At 42.1% G+C, this 20,088-nt stretch overlaps 1 protein-coding gene across 6 annotated transcripts in view; it reads left to right on the top strand.

Moving 5' to 3' along the window:
- Positions 1-20,088, top strand: part of nipa2 (NIPA magnesium transporter 2) — a 61,102-nt gene that overhangs the window by 33,854 nt on the left and 7,160 nt on the right. For 2 of the 6 annotated variants that reach the window (XM_072262717.1, XM_072262718.1), the window contains 3 exons: positions 6,273-6,510; positions 9,364-9,420; positions 17,856-17,946. In XM_072262717.1, the coding sequence (XP_072118818.1) occupies positions 6,372-6,510; positions 9,364-9,420; positions 17,856-17,946 (287 nt within the window). In that variant the 5' untranslated portion in view covers positions 6,273-6,371. Of the gene's footprint in view, positions 1-6,272; positions 6,511-7,760; positions 8,519-9,363; positions 9,421-17,855; positions 17,947-20,088 lie in introns of those variants that run through there. The other 4 variants (XM_072262715.1, XM_072262720.1, XM_072262719.1 and 1 more) reach the window with 4 other exon arrangements.

The raw sequence follows: 20,088 nt of genomic DNA, 5'->3' as shown, positions 1-20,088 counted from the left end.
CATTATAAAGTTTACTGAAAACGTTTTGGGCAGAATCTGAATTTTCCTACCAATGCATGCCAGTACTCATTTTCATCTTGATCTTGTCTTTGTAGCCATTAATTTTAATAGTGTTATGCACTAAGATACTATACCCCTACTTTACTGGAGGCTTGGTATTAACCTTGTCAATGCTTTGTATATGAATCATGTTTTTAATAAAAATAAAACTAGTATTTGTCATGAATTCGAGGAGTGGTCTAGTATGCATGTTTAGGAATTTATCCAGTAAAAACAGTACCTGATGAATTGTGTATGACATATACTGAAAATATGATAGGTCCCCAGTGAGGAGTTATGAAACATGAGATTCTGTAGTTGCTGGAAATCCAGGGTAACACACCCCCAAAATGCTGGAGGAACTCAGCAAGTCAAGTAGCATCTATGCAGAGGAATAAACAGCTGACATTTGGGGCTGAGACTCTTAATCAGGACTGAAGTGTCTGCCTGAAATGACAGCCGTTTACTTCTCTCCATAGATGCTACTTCACTTGCTGAGTTCTTTCAGCATTTTGTGTGGAATTCACAAGTTGCTCACAGAAGTATGTTTAGGAAAATCTTCACCCTCCTCTTGACGGGTATAAAATTCAGTTGCCCATTATAAGTCTAGTGAAATATCATTAATTTTTCTTTATAACATCAATAGATACATTACAAATGGGTTTAATTGACTAGAGTAAGCAATCATTTAATAGGCAGGGCTACTGTGCTATGTAACAAATACATGTTATTCCTTCGATCTATGTTTCTGTAGGTGGAAATAGTAGGTCACGCGGAAACTTTGTGGAAATGTACAGCTGTCAGTGTTTTCTCTGTAATGGAGGCATTACACCTGCAGCTCCTATAAATTTGCCAATAATTATCTTTGCTGTTTGTACTGCCTACACATGATGAATTTCCATACTGCATGAAATTTTATTACATGCAGGAAGAACCAGAATCAGGTCATGAAATTTGTTGTTTTGCGGCAGCATTACGGTATAATACATAAAAAGTACTATAAATTACAATAAGAAAAATATATTAAATAATTTGTGCAAAACAAAAGCAAAGTAGTGAAGTCGTGTTCATGGGTTGATTCATTTTGGCGACCTAGTGACTACAGTTGTAAATACTAAAAGTTACCTGAAATTAATAAATAATGATTCTCAGAGTGAAACTTGTTGAGAGTTTTCTTTGTAGATGAAAGTAACTTTGGCAAAATTTTATATTTGAATTTTCAACAAAGTTTAGTAAGTTGTTCCATAATTAACTAATTCAAAACACAGAAACCCCAGGGAGCTGAAGTAGTTCTTGAGGTGGTAAAAATAATTGGCAGTATTTTCACATGATGAAGGTTGTTATGAAGCTAGGGTTCATTACAAAGCCTCCTGATATGAACTTCCTTGGGGATTGGGGTTAGGATTGTTGTGATTCCTTAAGTACATAATAATCTGACTAAAGAGACTGGAACTTTCAGTAATTTTTTGGATTGTGGAAAAGACACCAAATTGACTTAAGTGGAATGAGGAAGGTATTTGTGTTTGGCAAGTAACACTGAATGTCAGTAGTAGCCATTTTAATGTAAATTGTGGGTTAGAAGCTCTGAACAATACTTTTTGATAGACAAGCTAATAAACGAGTCTTCATTATTTGCTATATAGTTAGGGATTTATAGTAATACAAAAAAGAAGGTTCTTCTTTCCAATTAAATAATGTATTGACATAATTTGTTCCCTTTCTGCGTTTTTGCAATCATTGTTGGTGAGTCAAGCAGGATTAATGTTTAGTCATATTTTGCGATTCTCTATCTGTGGATCATTCATCCACCCATTAAATTTGTGCTGGTGGTTTACTGTACATTATAGACAATTGGGATTGTAAATGTGTGTTTGTGAACTTTATTCCCACAATTGCTGGTTAAGTTTTGTCCACACCCTGAAATTTGTATAAAGCATTTTCTACCTGCATCACCCAATTCCAACTACAAAAGAAACCTGCAAAATAAAGACTCAGAAGGATGCTTATTACAGGAGAGAAAGGAAAGGGTAGTTCAACCAAGTTAACACGTGTTAGACATCAAATCAAAAAGGGTGATGAAAACAGGGCTGAAAGTGTTATATTTGAATGCATGAAACATACAGAATAAGGGAGATGATCTTTTAAGACCATAAGACACAGGAGCAGAACTAGGCCATTCAGCCTATTGAGTCTACTCCACCATTTCATCCTGGCTAATCCATTTTCCTCTCAACCCCATTTTCTAGCTTTCTCCCATTAACCTTTCACGCCTTGACTATTCAAGAACCTATCAACCTCCACCTTGACTACACCCGATGACCTGGCCTCCACAGCCACCTGTGGCAACAAAATCCACAGATTCACGATCCACTGGTTAAAGAAATTTCTCCTCATCTCCTTTCTAAATGGACGCCCTTCTATTCTGTGACTGTGCCTTCTGGTCCTGGAATTTCTCCCCACCAAACTACCACCCTATAGGAAACATCCACTCTATCAAGGCCTTTCAGCATTCAGTTGGTTTCAATGAGATTCCCCCCCCCCCCCCCCCCCAATTCTTCTAGATTCCAGGTAGTAAAAAGCACAGAGCCATCAATTACTCATATGATAAACCTTTCATTCCCGGAATCTTTCTGAACTTTCTCTGAACCCTTTTCTGCTCACAATACTCCCAAGTGAGGCCTTACCATTGTCTTATAAAGCCTCAGCATTACATCCTTGCTTTTATATTCTAGTCCTCTCGAATTGAATGTTAACATTGCATTTGCCTTCTTCACTGTCTCAATCTGCAAATTAACTTTTAGGGAATCCTGCACGAGGACTCCCAAGTCCCTTTGCAACTCGGATTTTTGAATTTTCTTTCAACTTAGAAAATAGTCAACCTTTAATTTTTTCTACCGAAGTGCATGACCATACACTTCCTGGCACTGTATTGCATTTGACACTGCTTTGCCCATTTTCCAAATCTGTCCAACTCCTTCTGCAGCCTCCCTGCTTCCTCAACAATACCTGCCCATCCACCAATCTTAGTGTCATCTGCAAACCTGGCCACAAAGCCATCAATTCCATTATCCAAATCATTGACATACACCATAAAAAGAAGTGGTTCCAACACTGACCCCTGTGGAACATCACCAGTCACTGGCAGCCAACCAGAAAAGGCTCCCTTTATTCCCACTCTTTTTCTCTTGCCAGTCAGCCAATGCTCTTTCCAAGTCAAGTCAAGTTTATTGTCGCTTAACAATACACATGAATATAACGTATATAACCATATAATGTTTACAGAAATGAGACAAGGTTTCTTTGAACTAGGGTGTAAAGCACATGTGCACATAGCACACGACACATGATGACTTATGAAGGTACGGATAAAATTTACAGATGAATCCCATAAATAACTAGTTTAGAGTGCATTAATTTTAAATATTGGAAGGTACGGAACAGATTAACTAGTGACACTTTGAATACGATGTGACCTCGACTTCAGAAGCCTAATAGCCTGGAGGAAGCAACTGTTTCTCATCCTGACCATACTTGTTTTTATGCATCATAATGTCCTGCCTGATGGTAGAAAGTCAAAGAGGATGCTGGATGGGTGAGTGGGATCCTTAATAATACTAAGGGCCCTGCATATGCATTGCTCCTGATAACTGTCTGCAATGAATGGTAGGGAGACATTTATCCATGCTAGTATATTTCTTCGAGTAATATGGACTTCTGTCTTGTTAAGCAGCTTCACGTATGGCACATTGTCAGAGGCCTTCTGAAAATCAAAGTACACAACATCCACCAATTCTCCTTTGTCTATCCTGCTTTTTATTTCATCAAAGAACTCCGGTAACAGATTTGTCAGGCAAGATTTTCCCTTAAGAAAACTATGCTGACCTTGGCCTACTTTATCATGTGTGCCTCTAAAGTACCCCAAAACCACATCCTTAACAATCGACTTCAACATCTTCCCAACCACTGAGCTCAGGCTAACTGGCCTATAATTTCCTTTCTTTTGCTCTTCTGCCTCCACCCTCTTGCCCCCCCCTCCTTTCTTGAAGAGTGGAGTGATATTTGCAATGTTGTAGTCCTCAGGAATCATTCAGGATCTAGTGGTTCTTGAAAGATCATTACTAGTGCCTTCACTTCACTTCAGCTACCTCCTTCAGAACTCTGGGTGTAGTCCATCTGGTCCAGGTGACTTACCTACCTTCAGACATTTCAGTTTCCCAGTCATCTTCTCCCTCGTAATAGTAACTGCATTCACTTCTGCCCGCTGACACTCTCAAACTTTCGGCATGCTGCTCGTGCCTTCCATAGTGAAGACTAATGCAGAATACTTATCCTCATCTCATCTCGCATTTCCTTGTCCTCCATTACCACCTCTCCAGCGTCATTTTCCAGCAGTCCAATATCTACTCTTGCTCCTCTTTTACTTTTTATATATTTGGAAAAAAAAAACTCTGGGTATTTTTTAAAATATTGTTAGCTACCTTACCTTCATATTTCATTTTTCCCCCTTAAGGCTTTTTTAGTTGCCTTCTGTTGGTTTTTAAAAAATTTCCCAATCCTCTACCTTCCCACTAATTTTTGGTCTATTACATGCTCTCTTTTGCTTTTATGTAGGCTTTGACTTTCCTTGTCAGCCACAGTGGTGACATCCTGCTTTTAGAATATTTCATCTTTGGAATGTATCTTTCCTGCACCATCTGAATTGCCCCTAGAAACTCCAGCCATCGCTGCTCTGCCATCATCCGTGCTAGTATCCCCTTCCAATCAACTTTGACCAACTCCTCTCTCATGCCTCTGTAATTCTCTTTACTCCACTGTAATAATGATACATCTGACTTTAGTTTCTCCCTCTGAAATTGCAGGGTGAATTCTTTTAAATTATGATCACTGCCTCCTAAGGGTTCCTTTACTGTAAACTCCCTGATCAAATCTGCTTCATTACGCAACATCCAATCCAGAAAGACTAACTCCCTAATGGATTCGGTCACAAGCTGCTCTAAAAAGCCATCTTGTATGCATTGTATAAATTCTGTCTCGAGATCCAGCACCAACCAGATTTTCCCAATCTACCTGCATATTGAAATCCTTCATGACCATTGTAATAGTGCTCTTTTGACATACCTTTTGTATCCCATATCCTGGCTACTTTTCGAAGGCCTTTATATACAGAGCTTATAAAAAGTATTCACCTGCTTCCCCCCCCCCCCCAGAAGTTTTCATGTTTTATTGTTTTACAACATTGAAACACAGTGGATTTAATTTCTTTTTTTTTTGGGACACAATCAATGGAAAAAGACTATTTCGAGTCAAAGTGAAAACAGATCTCTACAAAGTGATCTAAATTAACCACAAATATAAAACACAAAATAATTGATTGCATAAGTATTCACCCCTTTCAAGTCAGTATTTAGTAGATGCTCCTTTTGGCAATGATTACAGCCTTGAGTGTATGGATAGGTTTCTGTTAGCTTTGCACATCTGGACATTACAGTTTTTCCCCCATTCTTTACAAAACTGCTCAAGCTCTGTCAGATTGCATGGGAATTGTAAGTAAACAGCCCTTTTCAAGTCCAGTCACAAATTCTCAATTGGATTGAGGTCTGGACTCTGACTTGGTCACTCCAGGACATTAACTTTGTTGCTTTTAAGCCATTCCTGTGTAGCTTTGGGTATTTGCTTGGTGTCGTTGTCTTGCTGGAAAAGAAATCTTCTTGTGTTAGCAATTGCACAAGAAAACTTTGAAGATACATCTTTCTAATTCTGTAAAATAATGGTTCTGAGTCTTACAAATTATTTACTTAACAGCTTGACAGAATGCCTGAAACCTGATGGTACATTATAGCAACACACACAAAGTGCTGGAGGAACTCAACAGGCCAAGCAGCATCTATGGAAATGAATACAGTCGATGTTTCGGGCTCAGTCCTGCTGAAGGGTCTCGGCCCGAATCGTCGACGGTTTACATTTTTTCCCTTGATGCTGCCTGGCCTGCTGAGTTCCTCCAGCATTTTGTGTGTGTTGCTCGGATTTCCAGCATCTGCAGATTTTCTCTTGTTTGTGATTGGTACATTATAGCAGTTATTTGATTGCATAACTCCAGGCAAAATGCAAGTTTATGACAAAGGGTACATGATGTAAAACAAACATACTGTGGGGAAATGTGTCTTAGACATTCTAGGCATTTCTGAGAAATTTGCATATTGAAATATTTTAATTGATGCTCTCTTCAATTGTAGCGCAAGTTGTTGCCGGTACCAGGTTGTGTTCATCCCAGTGGCAGTTCTTCTGTTTGGTATTTAATGCGTTAAACTCTCTGCTTGCGGACACCAAGAAGAATGGGGCAGGAGAAAGGAAAATATGATTTTTACCTAGGCTTGGTATTAGCCATTAGCTCCAGCATATTTATTGGAGGGAGTTTTATCCTAAAAAAGAAAGGCCTTCTCAGACTGGCCAAAAAAGGGTCAATGAGAGCAGGTAAGATACTGTTTGGTAAATAGCCCAGCAGTAATGTTATAATGTGAATTAAGTGATCACTGTTCTTACCCCTGCTTCATTGCCTCAACAGCTAGGGATCAACAGTACGTGAGGAGAATTATTTAAAATCCACTTCTATTTCCGTGTGGCAGTGGATTTGCCTACAGTAATATAACTTGTTTTCAATAGTAATATGACCTGTTTTTATATTACTGTTGCTTGTAATTATAAATATGGATGTTTGATGAAAATCATTCAAGCCAAAGAAGCTTCATAGTGTGCCTGTTTTTTTTTTGCATCAAAATATGCTGTACTCTGCCTTTGTATCTCTTTCTGGGAAATTAATAAGTATTCATTTCATAGAGTTATGCAATACAGAAAGAGGCCATTTTGCTTGGCAGGTCTTTACGTATATAATTAATCCCATTTCCTTCCTTTCCATGTATGCTGCAACTTCTTCCCTTTCAACTATTTCCAATTTTCATTTGAAAGTTACTATTGAATCCATATAAAAACAACCAACTGCACAAATTTACACTACTGTGCTCTTGCCATACATTCCATTCTTTGCTTTTTCTTTTGATAGCTCTCTCATAATCTATGCCCTCTGGTTTCTGATCCAACTCTTGCCAGAATCATCATCATACTTGTTCCATCAAACCCCTTTGTGATAATGGAAACTTTTAGTAAATCTTTCCCAAGCTATATTTTAGCTCTGACAATAAATAGCTGGTTAACTAATGTCTCAACATAACTAATGCCTTGCACTCCTAGGGCTGTTTTAGTAGATCTCTGTACCTTCTTTGAGTCTTAGAATCCTCCTTAAATTTGGTCTCCTGAACAGGTTAAAATACCATCTGGCAAATAATCTACACCTTTTGGGTATTGGTCAGTTTTTTTAGTTTTGTACTTTGCAATCTGTCAATCCAGGGATCCTGTGCACCTATCGTAGCTTTCTTGTTTTGTTCTACCAGAATTTAAATGTGTCTTTGTGTATATCTTAGCATGTTCCTGTTCCCTTAATTCACTAGTTTGTACAAACCCCATTTCCAGAAAAGTTGGGATATTTTCCAAAATGCAATAAAAACAAAAATCTATGATACGTTAATTCACGTGAACCTTTATTTAACTGACAAAAGTGCAAAGAAAAGATTTTCAATAGTTTTACTGACCAACTTAATTGTATTTTGTAAATATACACAAATTTAGAATATGATGGCTGCAACACACTCAACAAAGGTTGGGACAGAGTTAAAATAAGATTGAAAAGTGCACAGAATATTCAAGTAACACCTGTTTGGAAGACTCCACATTAAGCAGGCTAATTGGTAGCAGGTGAGGTATCATGACTGGATATAAAAGTAGCGTCCATCAAAGGCTCAGTCTTTGCAAGCAAGGATGGGTCGTGGCTCACCCCTTTGTGCCAAAATTCGTGAGAGAATTGTTAGTCAGTTCAAAAGGAACATTTCTCAATGCAAGATTGCAGAGAATTTAGGTCTTTCAACATCTGCAGTACATTATATTGTGAAAAGATTCAGAGAATTCAGAGACATCTCAGTGCGTAAAGGGCAAGGTCAGAAACCGCTGTTGAATGTGCGTGATCTTCGAGCCCTCAGGCGGTACTGCCTAAGAAACCGTCATGCTACTGTGACAATTATAGCTACCTGGGCTTGAGAGTACATCGGAAAACCATTGTCACTCAACACAGTCCGTCGCTGCATCCAGAAATGCAACTTGAAACTGTATTACGCAAAGAGGAAGCCATACATCAACTCTATGCAGAAATGCCGGCGAGTTCTCTGGGCCCGAGCTTATCTCAAATGGACCGAAAGACTGTGGAACCGTGTGCTGTGGTCAGATGAGTCCACATTTCAGCTAGTTTTCGGAAAAAACGGGCGTCAAATTCTCCGTGCCAAAGATGAAAACGACCATCCAGATTGTTATCAGCGAAAGGTGCAAAAGCCAGCATCTGTGATGATATGGGGGTGCATCAGTGCCCACGGCATGGGTGAGTTGCATGTACGTGAAGGTACCATTGACTGAGGTGTATATTAGGATTTTAGAGAGACATATGTTGCCATCAAGGCGACGTCTCTTCCCGGGACGTCCGTGCTTATTTCAGCAGGACAGTGCCAGACCACATTCTGCGCAGGCTACAACAGCATGGCTTTGTAGACACAGAGTGCGTGTGCTTGACTGGCCTGCTGCCAGTCCAGATCCATCTCCTACTGAAAATGTATGGCGCATCATGAAGAGGAGAATCAGACAACGGAGACCACGGGCTGTTGAGCAGCTGAAGTCTTATATCAAGCAAGAATGGACAAAATTTCCAATTGCAAATCTACTACAATTAGTATCCTCAGTTCCAAAATGATTAAAAAGTGTTATTAAAAGGAAAGGTGATGTAACACAATGGTAAACATGCCTTTGTCCCAACTTTTGTTGAGTGTGTTGCAGCCATCAAATTCTAAATTTGTGTATGTTTACAAAATACAATTAAGTTGTTCAGTAAAGCTATTGAAAATCTTTTCTTTGTACTTTTGTCAGTTACATAAAGGTTCACGTGAATTAACATATCACAGATTTTTGTTTTTATTGCATTTTGGAAAATGTCCCAACTTTTCTGGAAATGGGGTTTGTACATAGATGATGGGTTTAATTACTTCCTGGAATGCCTTTTGTGGTGGCTCACTTAATTAGTCTTTAGCCTGATCATTCAGAAAGATCAACATGCTATAAACTTTGGTCTATATTGAATCATTTGTTGTTAGTTAAGATAATATTATGTCTTTGTTGCAGCAGTTTCTCATCATTGAAATAATTGATTATTTTCCTTGATATTCGTTGATTTAGGTCAGGGAGGACATGCATATCTTAAAGAATGGCTATGGTGGGCTGGACTATTGTCAAGTGAGTGCAAGAGGAATAATGTGTGTTCCAAATTATGAACTACCTTCATTTCTCTTTTTGTCATTTCATTCCCCCTGAAGGCATCGATTTCTTGAAATAATTCATTAGCATCCTTGAGCGCCTTGCTCAAATGCCTAATTTTCTCTTCCAATAATGTTTCATTTGGCACCTTTACCCCAATGGGCATCCAGGTTGACTTAATTCAGGAACACTAAAGCATGTTAAAATGTCAATGTCTTGGCTGTGTAATCAACTTACTTACAAAACCTGGACATCGAACTTGGAATAATTCTGGTTTTTACTACTACGTCGACTCAGGCCTAGGGGTCCGGTTTTCAGTCCTCAGTTATTTACTTAGCTAACTTGCCAATTTATAACTGCATTATTAAAGGAGCTTTGCATTGTTAGTTCTATAATAATGTAACCTGCACGATTAGGAATGGAGTAATTTCTGTGGCAATTTAAGGTCTTTCCAAATTAAGGCAAGATATGTGCCCAAATTTGACTACTGTTTGATCTTGGTCTTTTGCAATTTATGATGTTAAGCAAGGTGCCCTGATATTGGCCAATTTTTTAAAAATATTCTATCGGGTGCCAGTGTAAATTTAATGCAGTGTTTGACTATTTTAAATATTTTTATTAATTTATTTCATATTTTATCTAATCCTGTAATACTCCAACATGTCTATGCTATTCTCGTTCTGCTCTCTGATGGTAGCCAAGACCTTAAGTTCTGGAAATCAGTGGCAAAACTTTGCTTTTCCATTTCTCTTTTCCCTTTATTGTAATTCTGTTTGGCCCAATTGTTTTGTGATCTGCTCTAATGCTGTTTCATATAGTTTAGCATTAGCTTTCGTTTGATAACATTACTATGAAGCACCTTAGGGCATTTTATTGCATTCCAAGTAATTTTTATGTTGTAAAAATCTGGTGATTTCACATTTTCATTGAAAAATCCTCTGCAAGTTTCAAACCTCAGAGAGGATGCCTTAAGACCATAAGATATAGGAGGAGGGGTAGGCCATTCAATCATGGGCTGATTCAATTCTTCCAGTCATCTCCACTCCCATGCCTCCTCCCCATACCCTTTGATGCCCTGGCTAATCAAAAACCTATCTATCTTTGCCTTAAATGCACCCAATGACTTGGCCTCCACAGCCGCTCATGGCAACAGATGCCACAGATTTACCACCCTCTGACTAAAGTCATTACTCTGCATCTCTATTCAAATAGACGTCCTTCAATCATGAAGTCATGCCCTCTTGTCTTAGACTCCCCTACCAAGCTAAATAACTTTGCCATATCTAATTTGTTCAGGCCTTTTAACATTCGGAATGTTTCTATGAGATCCCTCCCTCATTCTCCTGAACTCTAGGAAATACAGCTCAAGAGCTGCCAGACGTTCCTCATACGGTAACCTTTTCATTCCAGGAATCATTCTCGTGAATCTTCTCTGAACCCTCTCCAATATCAGTATATCCTTTCTAAAATAAGGAGCACAAAACTGCACACAATACTCCAAGTGTGGTCTCACGAGTGCCTTATAGAGCCTCAACATCATATCCCTGCTCTTATATCCTATACCTCTAGAAATGAATGCCAACATTGCATTTGCATTCGTCTTCGCCTTCTTCACCACTGACACAACCTGGAGGTTAACCTTTAGGGTATGCTGCCCAAGGACTCCCAAGTCCCTTTGCATCTCTGTATTTTGAATTCTCTCCCCATCTAAATAATAGTCTGCCCGTTTATTTCTTCCTCCAAAGTGCATGACCATGCACCTTCCAACAAGTGTATTTCATTTGCCATTTCTTTGCCCATTTCCCTAAACTTTCTAATCCTCTCTGCAGGCTCTCTGTTTCCTCAACACTACCCGCTCCTCCACCTGTCTTTGTATCATCAGCAAATTTAGCCGCAAATCCATTAATCCCATAGTCCAAATCATTGACATACATCGTTAAAAGCAGTGGTCCCAACACCGACCCCTGTGGACCTCCACTGGTAACTGGCAGCCAGCCAGAATAGGATCCCTTTATTCCCATTCTCTGTTTTCTGCTGATCAGCCAATGCTCCACCCATGCTAGTAACTCCCCTGTAATTCCATGGGTTCTTATCTTGCTAAGTAGCCTCATGTGCAGTACCTTGTCAAAGGCCTTCTGAAAATCCAAGTACAGCACATCTACTGCATCTCCTTTGTCTACCCTGCTTGTAATTCCCTCAAAAAATTGCAGTAGGTTAGTCAGGCAGGATTTTCCTTTCAGGAAATCATGCTGGCTTTGGCCTATCTTGTCATGTGCCTCCAGGTACCCTGTAATTTCATCTCTAACAATCGATTCCAACAACTTCGCAACCACTGGTATCAGGTCTATAGTTTCCTCTCTGCTGCCTCCCATCCTTCTTAAATAGCGGAGTAATATTTGGAATTTTCCAGTCATCCGGTACAATGCCAGAACCTATCGATTCTTGAAAGATAATTGTTAATGCCTCTGCAGTCTCTCCAGGTACTTCTTTCAGAACCCGAGGGTGCATTCCATCAGGTCCAGGATTTTTATCCACCCTCAGACCACTAAGCTTCCTGAGCACCTTCTCAGTCGTAATTTTGATTGCACATACTTCACTTCCCTGACACTCTTGAATGTCTGATATGTTGCAGATGTCTTCCACTGTGAAAACTGATGCAGTATATGCATTCTGTTCCTCTGCCATCTCTGCGTCTCTCATTATAATATCTCCAGTGTAATTTTTTATTGGTCCTATATCTACCCTCAACTCTCTTTTACCCTTTATATACTTAAAAAAAAGTTTTTAGCATCTTCTTTGATATTAGTCGCCAGCTTTCTTTCATTAATTCATCTTTTCCTTCCTAATGACTTTCTTAGTTTCCTTCTGCAAGTTTTTAAAAGCTCCCAGTCCTCTATCTTCCCACTAGCTTTGGCTTCCTTGTATGCCTTCTCTTTTGCTTTTACTTTGGCTTTGACTTCATTTGTCAGCCACAATAGTGTCCTTCTTCCATTCAAAAATTTCTTCTTACTTGGAAAGTATCTGTCTTGCATTTCCCTCATTTTTCACAGAAACTCCAGCCATTGCTGCTCTGCTGTCCTTCCTGCTAGTGTCTCTTTCCAGTCAACCTTGGCTAGTTCCCTTCTCATGCCATTGTAATTTCCTTTATTCCATTGAAATACCGACACATTGGAATTTAGTTTCTTCTCAAATTTCAAGGTGAACTTGATTATATTGTGATCATACTGTTCCCTCAGGGTTCCTTAATCTTAAACTCTCTTATCACCTCTGGATCACTGCACATCACCCCAATCCAGCACATCTGATCCCCTAGTGAGCTCAACAACAAGCTGTTCTAAAAAGCCATCCCTTAGACATTCTACAAATTCTCTCTCTTGAGGTCCAGTTTTTCCCAATTTCATGTTAAAAATCCCAATGATTATCATGACATTGCCCTTCTGACACAACTTTTCGATCTCCTGCTGTAATTTGTAATCCACATCCCGGCTGCTGTCGGGATGTCATACATGTATCCTAAGCTTTATCACTGATAGCCAGTTTTTTTTTCATAATATATAATTTGTTTTTGTGGATAAAGCTTGCAAAAGGATCTAATGCTTTCCTGGCATATATGACGAATAAACTCTTGGGCTTCCAGCTGGGTACAGGTATCGATTATATCCAATGTTTCGATGACTAACTCTGCCATCATCTTCAGGGATGATGCTTGGGCATGTCTAGTCTTGTAGCATTTATACCCCTGTAGTCCATCCCTCCTGATTGGTTAGTCTTCACCTAATCAGGTTTCTTCTCTCCCACTTTGCTTACAGTCGAATTTCAGTTCTTTCTTACCACCTTTGTCTTTGTTAAAATTCTTTTTTTCTAGTTTTATTTCAATCACTTCCTTTACCAGGCGGTCCCAAAAGCTGTTGGCATGGCACAGTATTATGCCGGAGAAGTCAATCCTATGGCCATTGTGAAATGTGGTCTATTACAATCAAAATCAGATGGCGTCGGTATCTGGCGACTGCGTGTGCTCTCCTGAGCAAACTGCCCTCTCCACTATCCTATACCCAAGAAACCCTTCTAAACCTCCAATCTGCTACATCTAGCAAGATCAACAACACCCTGGCGAAGCTACTGACATAGCTGGAGATCACTGCGCCAGAATTGCTTAAACTCCAACCGCACCTGGACCCGACCAGCAAGGCCTGGTCCGAGGCCCACCATGTTCCCAGAGCCCGCGGCCTGCTACCGTGCCCTAGTGCTTGGAGACACGGCCCATTCCGACCAGCACCTCTCCAGAGCAGACAACCACACAGAAGTGACGTCGGAGACCTCAAGGTGCCCCAGACGCTTCCCCAGAGCGACGACCGTAAAGCCCCGTTGGTGGCCATCCACAGCTGCTGGAAGTGAGGCCTCCACCGCCGACCTCGGAAATCGAGCCCAAGGCTCAGCTGGAGTGGAGGCCTCCGCAACCATGACGCGGCTCACAGATTTGTTTCAGCCAGGAGCCTGGCCCTCCGGGATTAAGTGTCAGCTTTGTGGCCCGACCCAATCGACAGCCCGGGCCCTCGGCAGCCAGAAGTGGCAGCGGAGCCTCCCCCGTCACTTGGCCCGATCCGGAGCGCCCGACGACGTGACCTGCCGATCAATCCCCGCGGGACGCATCCACCAACCTCAAAGAGCTGCCAACAACACACTGCATCGGTGGAAACCTGGAAAGATGCACTATTTACCGAGGAAGTGTGGGAAAAGAGCTGGGCTGCTGGTCAGATTGAAGCTGAGGGGCTTCAGGGTCCCTATGCCCACCATCCTACTAGCTAATGTGCAAGCCATAGAGAACAAGGTGGATGATCTTAAAGGGAGACTCGCCTACTGCAGAGAGATGCAGAACTGCTGTGTATTCTGTTTCACTGAGACCTGGCTCTCCCCTGCCACCCTTGACTGTGCCATCTGACCGGAGAGATTTTCGATCCATTGGATGGACCGCACGGTGTCTTCGGGCAAGATGAGGGGAGGTGGTGTCTACCTACCTATCAACACTGCGTGGTGCTCGGACACTGTGGCACTGACAGGCTCCTGCAGCCCGGACCTGGAACACCTGTCGGTGAAGTGTCGTCCCTACTATCTGCCACGGAAATTCACCTTGGTCACACTGACAGCGGTCTACATTCCCCCCCCAGGCGGACGTGGAGTGTGCTCTGAACATACTGTATGCCAACATCAGTGAACTTGAGACCAGGTGTCCGGAGGCTTTGCTCATTACAGCCGGGGACTTTAACCAGACCAACCTCAGAAAGGCGCTGCCAAAGTTATACCAACATGTCTCCTGCCCTACTAGAGGCCTGAATATACTTGACCACTGCTACACAGCAGTCAAGGATGCCTACCATTCCGTCCCATGACCTCACTTCGGAAAATCGGACCATCAGGCCGTACTCCTCCTCCTGGCTTACAAACAGAAACTGAAGCAGGAGGTCACGGTGTCAAAAGTGGTGTCCTGTTGGACGGAGGAAACGGATGAGGTCCTCTGTGACTGCTTTGAATGGTTGGACTGGTTAGTATTCAAGGACTCGGCAGCTAACCTCGATGAGTATGCATCAGCTGTCACGGACTTTATCTGGAAATGCACAGAGGACTGTGTGTCTCGCAAGAAGATCCGGGTATTTCCTAACCAGAAACCTTGGATGAATTATGAAGTTAAGTCCGTTTTGAAGGCTAGAGCTGCGGCTTTTAGGTCCAGGGATACTAGTTGCTACACAGAATCCAGGCGTGAACTCCGGAAAGCCATTAAAGGTGCCAAGAGGCAAAATCGAGCCAAGTTGGAAGCCCAGGCTAACCAGAGGGATGCCAGTAGACTATGGCAGGGTCTAGATGAGATCACTGGGTGCAAAGAAAAGGCTGGGAATATCAATAACTATGGCTGTTCTCTTCCTGATGAACTTAACGTATTCTATGCAAGATTCGAACAGAAGAGGAGCGTCCCGCTCCCTCCGGATGAACCGGACCTGGTGGCATCGAGATTTATCGTCACCGAGGAGGACTTTAGAAGGGCCTTCCTGAAGATAAATCCAAGGAAGGCAACGGGCCCAGATGGCGTCCCGGGACGGGTTCTCCGGGTCTGTGCAAGCAAGCTAGCTGGAGTGTTTGCTGACATCTTCAACTGCTCCTTGCTTTAGTCTAAGATCCCCTCATGTTTTAAGAAGGCAATGATAATCCTGGTGCCGAAGAAGAGCAAGGTGGCATGCCTGAATGACTATTGAGCTGTGGCTCTGACATCAATTGCTATGAAGTGCATCAAGCGGTTGGTTATGGCACACATCAACCACAGCCTACTGTCAACCTCGAGGCTTTGCAATTTGCCTACCAGAGCAACAGGTCAACGGCAGATGCCATCTCTCTGGCCCTACATTCCTTCTTAGAACACCTGGAGAATAATGACACATATGTAAGGCTCCTTTTCAGGCTCTGCCTTTAATACCATCATTCCAAATAAACTGATTCCTAAGCTCCGGAACCTGCGCCTTAGCACTCAGATCTGTAGCTGGATCTTCAACTTCCTCACAGACAGGACCCAGGCTTTAAAAATAGGGGACACGCTCTCCTCTACAATCACTCTGAGCACCGGTGCCCCACAAGGCTGAGTACTCAGCCCCCTGCTGTACTCACTGTACTCCCATGATTGTGTAGCCAAGTTTCCATCAAACTCGATATAAGTTTGCTGATGACACCACAATTGTAGGCCGTATCTCGGGTAATAATGAGTTTGAGTACAGAGAGGAAATTAAGATCCTGGTGGCATGGTGTGAAGATAATAACCTATCCCTCAACGTCAGCAAGACGAAGGAATTCGTTGTTAACTTCAGAAGGAGTAGCAGACCGCACAACCCCATTTACATCGGTGGTGCGCAAGTGGAACAGGTCAAAAGCTTTAAGTTCCTCGGGGTCAATATCACGGATGACCTGACTTGGTCCAACCAAGCAGAGTCCACTGCCAAGAAGGCCTTTACTTCCTGAGAAAGCTAAAGAAATTTGGCTTGTCCCCTAAAACCCTCACTAATTTTTATAGATGCACTGTAGAAAATATTCTTCTAGGGTGCATCACAACTTGATATGGAAGTTGTCCTGTCCAAGACTGAAAGAAGCTTCAGTAGATCGTGAACACAGCCCAGCACATCACACAAACCAATCTTCCGTCCTTGGACTCACTTTACACCGCACGCTGTCGGAGCAGTGCTGCCAGGATAATCAAGGACACGACCCACCCAGCCAACACACTTTTCGTCCCTCTTCTCTCCAGAAGGAGGCTCAGGAGCTTGAAGACTCGTACGGCCAGATTTGGGAACAGCTTCTTTCCAACTGTGATAAGACCGCTGAACGGATCCTGACCCGGATCTGGGCCGTACCCTCCAAATATCCGGACCTGCCTCTCGTTTTCTTTTGCACTACCTTACTTTCCCTTTTCTGTTTTCTATTTATGATTTATAATTTAAATTTTTAATACTTACTATCGATTTGTACTCCAGGGAGCGTGAAGCGCAGAATCAAATATCACTGTGATGATTGTAGACTTTTAATATCAGTTGTTTGGTGACAATAAAGTAAAGTAAATTAGGTAATTCTTCAGGTCCATGGCCATCCTTCCAGAAACTGGAAATATAGGGAAGACAGGTGGTAGTGACAGGTTCCTCATCATTATTAGTTTTCCTAGTTTTTCTGGTCAGCCTTTTTAACAAGGTGAAGGGAATCAGTTGGGCCTGTAAAAGAGTTGACAGGATTCTGGAAGGATTGCCAGGATCCTGAAGAAATACTGAATTAATGCCATCCACAAACCCGTAAGAAAGCTCAAATCACAGTTTATGCGGGTTGCAGATGACCTGCGACTCAGGTCGGCTGGGGTTTACAGGACTCCCTCTGAATGTGGAGCAGTGTATATCGGCCAGACAGGACGCACGGTGGAAACCCATGTCAAAGAGCAAAGAATGTGTATCCATTTGGGTTACCCACAGAAATCGGTGGTAGCAGAACACTACATTCGCAATGGCCATAGGATTGTCTTCAATGGCACAAATCTACTATGCTATACAATGGCTTTTGGGACCACCTGGTAGAGGAAACCATTGAAATAAAACTAGAGAAAAAGAATTTTGATTAGAGGAAGGTTCTCACTCTAAGTAAGAACTGGAGTTCAATTGTAAACAAGATGGGAGAGTGGAAAACTTGTATGGGAAGGGGGTATAAATACTACTGGACTAGATATGCCCAGGCATCATCCCTGATGAAGATGGCAGAGTTTGCCAGTGAAATTCTGGTTATAATCAATACCAGTACCCGGCTGGAAGCCCGAGAAGAGTCTATTCAAAGCCTGCAAACTTCAGATTATGATGAGTAAGACATTGATGTTTAACTGTACCCTTTATTCGTTGTTGTAGTGGGAGCTGGAGAAGCTGCTAACTTTGCTGCATATGCTTTTGCTCCGGCAACATTAGTAACACCGTTGGGAGCCCTCAGCGTCCTAGTAAGGTAAGAACCTTGATGTTGATCATCACAGAATAAAATGCCAATAAATGTTTTGTGTTCAGTTGCCCTTCAATATAATGGGCCGCCGCAGTAGCATGACACTAATACAGATTGGGATGCTTAGAGTTAATTTCTGGTGCAGTCTGTAAGGGGATTGTATGTTTTTCCAGTGACTGCTTGGGTTTCCTTTGGGTGCTCCAGTTTCCTCTCTGTCCAAAAGCTCCTTAAATATGTTCCTTATTGAGAAACTAAGGAGGCATGGGATCCGAGGGGACTTTGCTTTGTGGATCCAGAATTGGCTTGCCCACAGAAGGGTCATGCTGTGCATAGAGGTCGGTGGCCAGTGGTGTGCCTCAGGGATCTGTTCTGGGACCCTTACTCTTTGTGATTTTTATAAATGACCTGGATGAGGAAGTGGAGGGATGGGTTATTAAATTTGCTGATGACACAAAGGTTGGGGTTGTTGTGGGTAGTGTGGATGGCTGTTAGAGGTTACAGCGGGACATTGATAGGATGCAAAACTGGGCTGAGAAGTGGCAGATGGAGCTCAGCCCAGATAAAAGTGAAGTGGTTCATTTTGGTAGATCAAATATGATGGCAGAATATAGTATTAATGGTAAGACTCTTGGCAGTGTGGAGAATCAGAGGGATCTTGGGGTCTGAGTCCATAGGATACTCAAAGCTGATGTGCAGGTTGACTCTGTGGTTAAGAAGGCATATGGTGCATTGGCCTTCATCAACCGTGGGATTGAGTTTAAGAGCTGAGAGGTAATGTTACAGCTATATAGGACCCTGGTCAGACCCCACTTGGAGTACTGTGCTCAGTTCTGGTCACCTCACTACAGGAAGGATGTGGAAACCATAGAAAGGGTGCATAGGAGATTTACAAGGATACACTCACAACACGCTGGAGGAACTCAGCTGGTCGGGCAGCATCCGTGGAAAAGATCGGTCGACGTTTCGGGCCAGAACCCTTCGTCAGAACTGTAGAGGGAAGGGGCAGAGGATTTACAAGGATGTTGCCTGGATTGGGGAGCATGCTTTATGAGAATAGGTTGAGTGAACTCAGCCTTTTCTCCTTGGAGTGACGGATGATGAGAAGTGACCTGATAGAGGTGTATAAGATGATGAGAGGCATTGATCGTGTGGATAGTCAGAGACTTTTTCCCTGGGGCTAAATTGGCTAACACGAGAGGGCACAGTTTTAAGGTGCTTGGAAGTAGGTACAGAGGAGACGTCAGGTGTAAGATTTTTACGCAGAGAGTGGTGAGTGCGTGGAATGGGCTGCCGGCAACGGTGGTGAAGGCGGATATGATAGGATCTTTTAAGAGACTCCCGGACAGGTACATGGAGCTTAGAAAAATAGAGGGCTATGGGTAACCCTAGGTAATTTCTAAAATAAGTACATGTTTGGCACAGCATCGTGGGCTGAAGGGCCTGTATTATGCTGTAGGTTTTCTATGTTTCTATGTAGGTTAATTGTTCATTGTAAATTGTCCTGTGATTAGGCAAGTTTTAAGTAGGCGGGTCGCAGAGCGGTGCAGCTTGTTGGGCTGGAAGAGCCTGTCCCGTGCTCTATCTATAAATAACTAAGTAGAGGCATTGCAATTGGTTTATTATTGTCCCATGTACCAAGATGCAGTGAAAAGGTATCTTGTATACCCTTCATACAGATCAAATTATATACAGTTGCAAGGCAAAACAGTAACAAAACGGAGAACAATGTGCAACAGGTACAGAGAAAGTACAGAGCAAATGGACAATAAGGTGCAACGTCATAACGAGGTAGATTGTGAGGTGTATCTTGTGCTGGGGAGCCATTCAATGGTCTTATAACAGCAGGATAAATGTTGTTCTTCAGCCTGGTGTAGGCTGTTGTATCCTCTGATGATGGGCAATTGTTGAAGAATTCTAGGGCAAGTGGGGTCTTTGATTAATGACTGCTATACTTAAGGCAGTGAGAAGTATAGACAATGTCCTAGATGGGAGGCTGATTTGCAGGATGTGCTGAGTTGTGTCCACTACGCTCTAAATAAGTAGTGCAAAAAGGAAAATAGTGAGGTGGTGCTCATGGGTTCGTAAAACATTCAAAAATATGATGGCAGAGGGGAAAAGGCTGTTCCTAAAATGATGAGTGTGTGTCTT

The sequence above is a fragment of the Mobula birostris genome, chromosome 7 (assembly GCF_030028105.1).
Source record: "Mobula birostris isolate sMobBir1 chromosome 7, sMobBir1.hap1, whole genome shotgun sequence".
In the NCBI taxonomy this organism is placed as follows: Eukaryota; Metazoa; Chordata; class Chondrichthyes; order Myliobatiformes; family Myliobatidae; genus Mobula; species Mobula birostris.
Note: the sequence above shows the minus strand (reverse complement) of the source record. Positions and strands in the feature narration are given on the sequence as shown.